This window comes from Rissa tridactyla, chromosome 4, assembly GCF_028500815.1.
Source record: "Rissa tridactyla isolate bRisTri1 chromosome 4, bRisTri1.patW.cur.20221130, whole genome shotgun sequence".
Classification (NCBI taxonomy): Eukaryota; Metazoa; Chordata; class Aves; order Charadriiformes; family Laridae; genus Rissa; species Rissa tridactyla.
The window spans coordinates 40,827,531-40,838,945 of NC_071469.1; the positions used below are offsets into that span (position 1 = coordinate 40,827,531).

The window sequence follows — 11,415 nt, forward strand, 5'->3', positions numbered from 1 at the left end:
ACTGAGTGACAGAGCATTTATCATTAACAAACTCACAGGATGGTGCTGGCTTCCCAGGACCGGTGCACTAGAAGGACGAGAGAAGTACACGAGTACCATGAGCAAAGACCTACTTTTAGCACAGCTTCACAGTTGTTTGCCATACCAATAGCGCTGTGCAACTAATACAGCTATTTTCTTTATCAATTATTAACCGGGCAAAGACTATTTGTTTGAAGAGCTGCACAGAAAGTCCAGAGAGGAAGCAAGCAGTTTCAAGCTCCACATGCACGCCCCGCGATAGGCTTGGGATCCTCTCCAGATCAGATATGCCTTGCTCTTCAGGGGCTGGCGGCTCAGCTTCCAGCAGCGGGGAAGGAGGCAGGCCTGGCTGCTTGCTGGAGCCAAGCACGTCTCTTCCAGGCAGAAGCCCATCTCTCACGTGGCCCTCATTGCCTTTGTGCCCAGGGGTAAGGCTGTGGTCAGCAGAAGGTATCTGAAGGCCGTTGAGCAGTACCGGGGCTGTGCCTGAGGCTCTTCGCTCAGGGACCAACACGCAGACCCCACTGTGCCCTAGTTACGTCAGCATCTGCCAAGCAAACCCCCCATACAGCTTTTGCACCATTCATGGGAACCAGCTTCTACCAGCCACACTCCTCTTCCACCATCTTTCCTCCACCTAGCTCACCTTTAGTGCCAGACCACACAAGAAAGAGCGTTGCACAAAGCCAACAGCAGGGCAGGTACGTCCGTGTAAGCCTTGAGGGATCCTGCAGCTTTTGTGCGGCAGGAACTTTTCCAACATGAATTAGGAAACGTCTCTCCTGAACATTGAGGCATGTCAAGACAGCTGAAGGACTGGTGGTTCGGCAGCAATATTCCACCCCCAATTTGGAAGAGACCTGGAACAGTTTCAGATAAAGAGCGCCAATCTTGCTCCAGAGGAGAGCTCAAAGGTGAAAACACAAGACTTTCACCATGAGCAGTGCTGGCAAAGAAATGTCCCTGAACAAAACCACTGGCTTCGGAAGTTTCTGGGATTGCCGACTTGAATGCGATAGCACAGAGCTCTGTGCGTACACCAAGACTTTGTTGGCGGTCCGTGTTTCTTTCCCATGCCACACACCAAACAGCTGCTCTGCCAAAATGGACCAGTACTACCAACAAGCCAGGCCTGAGATTTGGGAGATATGCACCACTTCAACATCCCACTTCAGCCTCACTCAACACATGCACAGACTCTCCTTTAAGGGGAATGAGCTGTGCAGGAACACAGGGCGCACACATGAGGAATAAAAACCAATCCAAGGTTTAAGCTACGCTCATCAGAAAGAAGTTTGCAGGAACAGACTGAGCAACTCCGGATGCGAGGAGGACTCCATAAGAGACAGGGAGGGGGGTTGAGGCCACATCAGGTATTTGCTGCCATTGATCCAAGCCCCCACACGCATGCAGGGCTGACCCATTGAATGAGTGGGGAATGATGGAGGGATGCCCGAGCACACGGTGGGCACCTCAAGGGTCAAGAAAATTATCTGCATTTGAGTGGTTGTCTAAAACCAGCCCCTTGATTTTTGCAAGTAAAACCAGCTCCACTGTCAGTTTCTTGAAAAAACTTGGGGTTTATTGATTTAAACTGCAAACAGTCGTTACAAAAGAGATTCTCTTTTAAATAAACTCACACAAAGAGGAAGAAAAAGCAATGTAGTGAACAGTAACAGGGGAAAAAAAAATTACATTCATTTTTCTCTTTGTGCCAGTCCCATTCACCTTGGCAAGGAAAACTCCAAACTTGGAATACAGAAACACAAAGACAAACTGTATTTGGAATGTCTTCAGATAGGCACTTTGAGCCCAAGGCTTTTCTCCTTGAAGAATCTATACAAAAGAGGAAGAAAAAGGTCTTCCTTTCACGCTGCCTCTCAACAGAGCTCAGGTATGTACATTCTAAAGCCCAGGTAGGCAAGACCCAGGGGAGGGGAAGAGGAAAAGTGGAAAGGCAAAGAAGCACATTAACTCAATTTGCAGTCCAACACAAAAAAAAAAAAAACAGGAGGGGGGAATTCTAAAATAAATAATCCAAACACAGTTTTTGCATTTTTTTTTAAATTAATTTTTCATTTTTTAAAATAAAATAACCAAAAAAGGTGAAAAGTTACAAAAAATGTCATTGTAGTATAATATATTAAACTGTGGGGAAAAAAAGGAAAAGACACTTCACAATCTTAAGATTAATATGGAAGATCATAATTTAAACATAAAAGAATATATTCTATGGATTCATCATCCCGATAAATATGAACAAAATTAACAAAAAAGCATAGGTTTCGGCAATAAATACGTTTTGATAAGTTAAATAAGCTTTTTTATATTGTTGTGCAGTGACAAGCAAAATTTGCTCTCCAATTTCTGAAAAGTTATACAAAATTAAAAACCCAGAAAAAAATAATAAAAAGCTTGGCGTGAGTGCTCTAAGATAGGTCTAAAGTACTCTAGAGCAAAACCATTAAAGCTATGTCTACTGGAACTTTGTTTACACGAACTTGTGTGTGTGTGGAATGACTTCCGTCAGCCCCACCCCCTCTATTTCTTTATTTGTTTTAAGATGTCACATGAATACACGGGGAACTTTTAGCACCAAAATCAAGTCTCTCATAGTCCATCTGGTTTTTGTTTTCTTCTTTTTTTGTTTTCTTCCTCCCAGTCGAAGTCCCACTCATGTTACAATCTTTGTCCGTTCTCAGCTTTCCTTCCCGCAGACCTGAGCGGATCCAGGCAAGATTTAGTCTTTAAGGGGAGGGTGAGAAAGAGAACTGGATGTTAACGCTTGCCCACATGCCTGCAGCCTAGCGGAAACTGGCCAGTCGGGAAGGAACTGGGAGGGGGCGATGCAGTACATGGCCAGTGGAGGGAGCTGGATCCGGACATTTCCTGCACATCTGGAAGTGCACAGAGCTGCTGGTGCCCTCTGCAGCTGGAGAGGTAATACAGTCACAGTGAAAGTGTTAAAGGCACTAATTTTGTAAACGTTATTGCTTTTCATCGTAATTTGGCACTTAAGGTTTAAGCCAGTGGGTCTACAGCAGGCAGGTGGACACGTTAACATCCAGCTCAGACTACTGGGGAGAGGGTGAGGGGAGTTCAGCTTAACATCATAATAGAGGTGTGGGGGGAGGGAGTAAGAGGAAACCCCAGATTAGTCGTCGGAGATGGAGAGTCTGCTGAAGATGGGAAGACGTCTTGAGGTGTCCAGGATAGGGGAATCTGAGCCGCTGTGGCTGCTGCTGGAGCTGCTCAGATAGCCCTCCTGATCAGAGAGGGAGTCCTGAGGACTGGGTGGCGAGTCAAACATGTTGGGGGACTCGGACATGGGCCTGAACAAGAAGGTGGTGGGGGAGCTCCCGCTGGGCACCTGCACCCCTATGCTGGGGGCAAAGAGACTGACCAGCTCCTGGCTGGAGAAGGTGAAGGGGTTGCTGGCGCAGTCAGGCAAGGTGGGGGAGCCCAGCAGGTCGTCGGCACTCAGCATGGGCGGCGGGGTGATGGAAGTGGGGCTGTCCAGCAGCCCGCTGGCAGCAGTGCTGGGGAAGCCGGCGAAGCTGAAGCTGTGCTGCAGGCGGGGTCTGTCAGTGACGGCGGGCTCCCGGCCGCCCGCCACGGCCCGCCGCTCCTCCGCGTTGTGGATGAAGTGGCAGCGCGGCCCGTAGGGGCAGAAGCCGATGGTGTGGAAAGTGCGGCAGAGCTCGGTCTTGTACTTGGGGTGGCGGGTGAGGCTCCGCAGCTCGTGGATGCCGTGGGCGAACTGGCACTTGTCGCCGTACTTGCAGGCGCCGTTCTCCTCGAAGGGGCGGCACAGCTCCGTCTTGTAGCGGCTGGAGTTGACCTGTCCCCCGGGCTGCTTCTGCTGCAGCAGGCGCTCGCCACCCTCGGAGAAGGAGCGGTCCCGGAAGCGGCTTTCCCGGGGGCCCAGCATGGGAGCCGGCTCCCCTTTCAGGCTGCTGAGGAGCTGGTTCTGGTGAAACTTGGAGTTGGGCAGGGTGACAGAGTGCCTCCTAGGGAAACCCCCGCCGGCCGGGGTGCCCACCGCCTTCCTGTCCAGCAGGCACCCGCCGACACCCGAGGGGCTGTAATTCAACATCTTGTTGCTCTGCGGGGAGAAAGCAAGGGCCGGTCACTGCCACCGCCTCCTCCGGCGTCCCCACGCAGCCCCGGCAGCCTCCCGCGGCAGGGCTCGGCTCGGAGCCCCGCCGGCTCCCACTGCCAGGCAGCGAGCAGGGCGGCCCGGGGAGCGGCGGCCGCCCAGCACCGCCGCCACCCCGAACACACTCCGCAGCAACCTCAGCCCCTTTCGCCGCTCCACCCGAGGGCCCCGGGCCGCCCGTCCCCCCCGCGCAACCCTCGCGAAGGGCAGTAACGAAACGAGCCAAGCGCCAGACGCGGGGGGAGCCACCGGCTGCATCTAAAAAACAATTCGAAACTCCCGAGGCCGGACCTCTTTTCCTGGGAAAGCCCCCCCGGGCGACGGCGGCGAGCGGGAAGGGCAGCGCGCAGCCCTGGCGCCCGCCCCGCCGCTCCCCCCCGCAGCGCAGCGACGGCTCCCGCCCAACCCCCGTTTCCCCCTCCGGCAGGGCTGGGGCCAGGGGCGGCCGAGCCCCGTGGGGAGGGAGCCCGCCCGGCCCCGCGGCAGCGCCGCCGCCCGCCGCGCCGCGCCCGGGCGTGTTGCAGCGCGGCGACCCCGGGGGCAGGGGAAGGATCCGGATCGCCCCCCTCCACTCCCCGCCCGGCGCGGCGGCTTAGCCCGCCAGGAGCGCGGGGGGCTGTCCCCCCGCCTCCTCCTCCGCGGCGGCCGAGGCGGGAAGGGCGGGCGGCGGTGGCGGGGGACCCCTCGCCCCGGGACGGGACGACCCCTGCGCCACACTTCCTCCCGACCACAAAACAAAATGGGGGGGGAGAGAATAAAAAACACCCCACGCCAAACACGAACTCCAAAGAAGCCCCGAAGCCGAAGGAGCAGCCGCCGACGGCGCCCTTACCTTGCATAAAACTTCGCTCAGGTCGAAGATGGTGGGCGACACCAGGGCTGTGGACATCTTCGGCCAGCGAGGGGGGGTGCGGGGGGAAGCGGGTGGGGCAGCGGCACAGAGGGACACGAGGAGTCACGGCGTGGGTACAGCACAGCCTCCAGCGCCCCGGCGCGCAGCCTCCCCCCGCCGACGACGCTGCCGCCACCCGCCCGGCCGCCGCGCCCGCTCGTCGCTTCCAGCGGGCTGGGGAAAAAGCTCAACTTATAAAGTTTCGGACTTACCCCGGGAGGAGGAGCCGTCGGCGGGAGGAAGGGGAGGAGGAGGAGGGCGGGCAGGGTGATTGACACCGCGACTGAATCACCAGGGCGGGCGAAGCCCAGAAAAAACTTTCGGGAGGAAGAAGGCGGGGGGTGGGGTGGGGAGGGACAGAGGGAAGAAAAAAAAAAAAAGAAAGAAGAAGAAAAAAAGAAAGAAAAGGGGAAAAAAGCCGCGGCGCGGGGGGGTCAGTGTGTGCCCGCCGCCCGCACTCCCCCGCTGTGTGGAGGAGGCAGTTGCGCGGGCCTGCTGCGCGCGCGCGTGGCGTAGCGCGCGGGGACGCGCGCGCGGCGGGGGCCTGGGCGCGGGGGGGGGGCCGCGGGGGTGGGCAAAGGCGCGCGTGGCCCGGCCGGGAGCAGCGACCGCGCCGCTCCCCCCCGGCCGCGGTGCGCCGTTCGGCGGCGTCTCCTCGCCCCCCGCCCCGGGAAATGGAGGGTCCCGAGGGGGAACGGGGGGGCTACCTCCGTCCCATCCGGGGCCACTGGGGTGTCAGCGGATGGGCTGCGCGCTCGGCGCGGTCGCTCGCCCGCGGCGGTCTTTGCCAGCCCAGTGTCTTTGTGTTGATTCCCCCCAGCACCCCCCCCACACCCCCCGGAGCCTTACTCCCTTTTTTCCTATTTTTATTGAACCCCGGCGGGCTCTGCAAGGGGGGAAATCGCTCGCGTCCACGTTAATTTAAATCGTTAAAATACGTGCTCGCCCTTTAAAAGGGTGTTTGATAAGTCCTGCCTTTCCTCCCCCAGAACTCCAAACTGTAAAACTGGAAAAAAAAAAAAAAAAGAAAAATATGTCTCCGAGCAAGTAATCAGTTCCAGATTTTAGTAGGCAAAGTATGATTCATACTGATATCGATATGGCGGGGAGGAGGGGGGGAGGCGGGAGGTCGGCGGCAGTTTCTGTGTTTTAAAAAAAAAAAAAAAAAAGCAAAAGGCTCCCAAGGTTTGCCCGTAGCAGGGCGCCGCGGCGCCAAATAACCCTGCTGCCCCAAAACCTGTGTCCCCACCTGGGGCACACCGTAACTTTGGCGGGTGCTTCCTCGCAGGCCGAGCGATGGCATCCGGACTCTTCCTCCCACCCCGCGCTCCCGCTGCAGCCGGCGGAGGAGGAAGGCCCTGCCTTGGGCGGCACGAGGCCCAGCCGAGCGGCCATGGCAGCGAAAACTTCAAACGCCTAGGAGCCACTTCCCCTTCTGTTTGCTCTAGAGCCACGGGACCTGGACTTTGAGCCGGCGGCTGGTCTTCCTCCCCTCCTTCGGTCTTCAAGAACGGCCAAAACAACCAACCCAGAGAAACGCCCACAGGCTTTGGCTATTCCGGATTTTTTTTTTTTTATATTATTATTATTTACTTAAGGAGAGCAATCAGGTTCCTCGAATTTCCTTCTCTTTCTAGTTTCTTTTTTTTTTTTTTTCCCTTTCCCCTTGCCTTGGCCAGAAGTGAGGAGTAACCAGGGCAGAGAGCAGCCTATTATTTTCTGCAGTTGTTTACTCACTCTGTAGATGGTGCTTGTTCCCAGGGCTCTGAGCCTCTCTATAATTAAACCCATTTTAATTGTTAGGTTAGAAACGTCATTTCAGGGACTTTCCAAGAGTTACCGAGAAAGCCAGCCCAGATAACTATTTCACTACTGAGTCGCTCCAGGCCCAGTTTTGGCCCCAGTTCCTCGCCACCAGCCGGCCACACTGCGAGGCTGAGAGCGGGGAGCCCAGGGCCGGCACCCCCTGCCGCCCACCCAGCCCCATTATCAGTATTATTTTTTGCATTATTCGCTCGCCCCATGTGCATTTGTTTTGGAAACTTTGGGGGCTGAAGGTTGCACGTTTCCATGGATCGAGTGGCGGCGGCTGAAGCCGAGAAGGAATTTATTTTTTTTTCCCCCCAGAGATTTAGCTTGGTGAACCCTGGCTCCACGGTGGTCTGCTTTGCATGGGCTGCGCACATGCTCACATCGGGAATTTAGCTGCTCGCCCCACCTCGTGGCTAAAAGTCAGAGCCCTCCGGGCTGGAGCGGGAATTTGTGTGGGCATGAATTCACACCGAGCCCAGGGATGGAAAAACGGGAGCCTCGCGTCTCCTGCCAGAGCCCTGCCACAGCTCTGAGAGATGCAGAAGAAGAAAAGATAGGTAAATGAATAAATGAAAGTCAATTATTAAAGAAGATTACTGAAGAAGTGAATGAATGCACTAGCCTTCTCGTGCGGGTCAATCCATCCAGGCCCAGCACATTCCAGTTGGGATACTGCAGCTCACCCTGGGAAGCAGGAATAAATGCCCGGGGCTTCCCAAGCCCTTCCTGAGTCCTGCTGGAGGTCAGTCCTGCTTCAGGAGCAGCTTCTGGAGCATTCTCGTTCCCTGGTTCCAATGCCAGCAGGTGCTAAACTTGTCTCAAAATACAGAGGGATAAGGTTCCTCATCAGATCTGGGCACACATTTAAGGGAGTGATGAAGGACCGCTTTCCCGAATCGGAGCTGGTGGGGACCAGAAAGGCCAGGAAACAGGGACGAAGCGAGGGGCAGCAAATGGAATGATAAAGGCAGGAGGTTCAAAGTAGTACTTTTTCCAGTCGTGTGTGCATGTATAAAACCGTGGGCTCGCTGGCACACGATGCTGTGGAGGTCAAAAGTATAAACGGGGTCAAAAAAGCAATTGGACAAATTTATGGAGGAAAAGTCCCTGGAGGTTTACTAAAGGCACAGGCAGACCTCTGCCACACGTTGCTGGACAATGCACAGCGAAAAGCATCACTCTCTCATTCCCCTGTTTTTTCCCGCTAAGCAGCGGCTGCTCTTGGAGGTAAGAAGGCCACAACAGACCTTTGATCTAACCCAGATCAGTTATTTTTGCATAGTTAGGGTCTGCTTTTACTCTTCATACTCTAACCCGGATGGGCTCGGAGGTGCACCTCACAAACTTGGGATGAGCTGTGCAACGTCTGACTGTTTGGGCCGGGCAGGAGGAGGTCAGCCCTGGGAAGCACAAGTCAGCACTACTTCGTCCCCACGCCGCTGGGCAGGGTTTCACACGCCGGCCTCTGCTGAAGGCTGGAGAACCGTCCCGCGGCGGGGCTGCCCTCCTTGCCCAGTTTAACTCCCCGTCAGGGTAATAAGAGGTTACTTCGAGCACCGAGCATAAACTGAATCCAGGTGCCAGCTTTGCCACAAGTATATTTGGTGATGCTGCAGCTCCCATAGCAGCAGAGGAAGATTGCTATCTTGAGACACCTCCACTTTTCTTCACCTGGAGCCGTTCGGCAATAGGAAGCCTGCAGGTCTGCTTGCATCAGTTAAGAGTTATGGAGCAAGAACCAAGTACAGAAAAGCCTGAATTGTTGAAAACAAGGGGGGGCGGGGTGTGTGTTTTGTTTTGTTTTGTTTTGTTTCCCGTCCCTCCCCCCCCAGTTTCCAAAGTTTCAAGCTAGGAAAGGGAATAGGAAAGGGAAGTGCTTTCATCACGAGCGTGGTTTTCCCCTTTGAGTTTCAGATGAGTTAGGCATTTTGCTCCCCCCGCTCCCATGGGAATGTTAGAACCCCAGAATGGTTTGGGTTGGAAGGGACCTTTAAAGGTCATCCAGTCCAACCCCCCTGCAATGAGCAGGGACACCTTCAACTAGATCAGGTTGCTCAGAGCCCCAAATCTTCAGGTAAACAGACATGTCTTTTCTGCAGCAGTGCTCCAATATACGGCGGCTGGGGCGGAGGAAGGATAAACCTCCTGCCTTTATTTCTGCTGGGGGTGTAAAATAAGTTGAAGCCTTCTACAGTCGCTATTCTATTATTATCTTTTGGGTCCGGTGCTATTTTTGTTGGCTGTGGCCCTGGAGGTGGAGGTGGAGGTGGAGGTGTGGAAGTGCCTTTCTGCTGGTCTCCGCAAGCGGGTGTAGATGTTTCCTCCGTTCCAGGCGCCTCCTCAGACGCTGTGGCCTTTCAGGGGGAGTAGGCGGATGTCAGCGTGGCCGCTCCCCGCCTGTCCCTAACTTTTTAATCCTTCCTTTTATTTTGGCCTTGCGCTCCTCCTTCCATGGAACATCTCTGGGTAGCCACTGGGAGGTGTGAATGGCTGGGGATGGAAACCACAGCTCGCAGGTGCGCCCTCTGCCAGGCTTTTCTGGCACCCGAGGAAGCCCGGCCTCTGCCTGCTCCCAAGCTGAAGGGATATTACTAGCTGCTCGGTGAGAAAACAAATTTGCAGAGATACAGGAAAGTGTGTTAAGGTGGTGGGAAGCAAGGGGAGTGAGATTCCTGGCAGCTCGGGTATGTAAACATTCATAAAATAGAGAGTGTGTGCATGTGTGTATTTTGTGGTGGCAGGAAACCCAAGAAGCTAGCTCCATTATTTTTGCTGGAATTGGCAGCAACGGTGCCAGACAAATATTATAAGCTCTTAATCCTCCTGACTTTACACCTGTGAATGACCTAAAGACCATCCAGGGCAAGCTAAATTACGGGACATCTTTACTAATTAGTAATGGGATTTGGTATCTGATTTTGTTGTTGATGAAGAGGGTGTTCTGTTTCTCAGTAGCTCAGATGCTGGGCTGCCTCAGGGGGAAGTGAGGGGAGGGGGAGACTGAAGGTGGAGGTAGTGTGTGGCCTCTTCTGAAGTGTCACATGGATGTGACTAGGCTGCCACAGATTTAGCACTGGTGGCCTTGACAAGGTGCTGCAGTGGAAAAAGCAGAGGTGTCCTTTTAGCAGAAGCGGAGTAAGGAAATTGGATGAACTTAATGGATCTAAGTTATAATTTCCAGTGGAAATACTAATGCAATTAATATGTTTCCACATAGCAGGACAGCAAGCCGGAGCTAGCATTTAGCTGTTTGTCACAACAGCCCAGACACATCCCAGGGTCCCTCCAGCTGCCCCCAGACATGTGCAGCCTGTGCTGGGGGTGGCAGCAGGGCTGAGGCACGAAACACTGTAGAAAATAACAGGTTTGAGGGGCTGGAGGAAAAGAGCATCACCAGAATCGGCTGCTGCTCGGTTGTGAAGGTGCCTGAAGAGGAACCTCTGCCCCTCTGCCCCTGCCCTGGGCGCAGGGCTGTCACTGCAGCCCGGCTCCTCGGCAGGACATCCACCAGCCTTCCCGGGGTTCGCACACCCTCCCGCAGCCCCGCGCCGCAGCGCCGCAGAGCTCCCTGCCACTGCTGGCACCCACCGCCTCCTGCAGAGAAACCTCCCTCTTCTTATCGGGGTTTGCCCATTCTCGGAGAAGTTGCAAACCCTTTGGGGCGAGGAGCAAGTCTCGTCTGATCTCTCCTCCCCGAGCGCACCGCAACTGCGCGGAGCTGCAGAAGGGATCTCCGTGCTGCTGGTGCCGTCACTGGAGCCAAGGAAGCGCCCCAGCCTGGATACAGCACGGTGAGGGATGGAGCAAGAGGTGCTTCCCACCACGGGCGGAGGAGAGCTGTGAAGCAGCTGTCGGGGAGACTGGTGTACTGTCCCCGGAGCAGCATCCTGGCCCCCTCCCTGTGGGAGCCCACCTGCATGGGACAGCCTGCGCAGCCGGCTGCCGGCACCCTCTTTCCTCCAGGTTGCAGCCGGGCACGCGGCGGTTCCGGGGTCCCCAGCATCCCAGCTGGGCCCCACTTCAGGAGCTGATTATGGTGTACAGCAAGGGCAGAGCTTCAAATAGGTATCTTTAACCTGGCCTAGTCTGCACGGGGCTCTCTGCCTGCCAGGGTGGAGAGAAGTCAAATATCTCTCTCTTAAAAGAATTGTCATTCAGATTAAGGGAAGTGCCAGAAGCTCTAAAGAGGCTGTTTTTTTTCCAGAAAAAAGAAGCAAGTGACACCTGCTGCACACCGAAACAGTGATTGCTCCTGTGTCGATAGGGTGGTTAGCGCATGAAACAGAAGCGAGCCAGGACATGGAAAGGCACCGATCTAAGAAACCAGCACAAATTCCACGTTCTTTTTCAAATCCTGCTTCCACGCTCCTGAGCCCATACACAGCAGGGCGATAACGCAGCACAGCGATTCCTGTTGGCCTCTGCCCGTTTCCAGCCAGAGCTGTCCTGGCTGCTGATTTATTCAGCAGACATCAACCAGTGGAATGTTTCCATGATTTTTCCCTCTGAAAGAATGTGCTAGGACTAAATG

At 55.0% G+C, this 11,415-nt stretch overlaps 1 protein-coding gene across 1 annotated transcript; it reads right to left on the reverse strand.

Moving 5' to 3' along the window:
- Positions 1-1,581: 1,581 nt before the first annotated feature.
- On the reverse strand, positions 1,582-5,258 carry ZFP36L1 (ZFP36 ring finger protein like 1). The gene is made up of 2 exons (XM_054200776.1): positions 5,013-5,258; positions 1,582-4,126 (listed from the first exon to the last, which is right to left on the reverse strand). The coding sequence occupies exons 1-2, from the start codon at positions 5,067-5,069 to the stop codon at positions 3,176-3,178; spliced, it is 1,008 nt and encodes a 335-aa protein (XP_054056751.1). The 5' UTR covers positions 5,070-5,258; the 3' UTR covers positions 1,582-3,175.
- Between the last annotated feature and the right edge of the window lie 6,157 nt (positions 5,259-11,415).

Bases quoted from the DNA above. Each gene is read 5' to 3' on its own strand.
- ZFP36L1 (XM_054200776.1), bottom strand. From the start codon at position 5,069: ATGTCCACAGCCCTGGTGTCGCCCACCATCTTCGACCTGAGCGAAGTT. The intron at 4,127-5,012 runs GTAAGGGCGCCG...TTCTCCCCGCAG, and splicing joins TGAGCGAAGTTTTATGCAAG to AGCAACAAGATGTTGAATTA.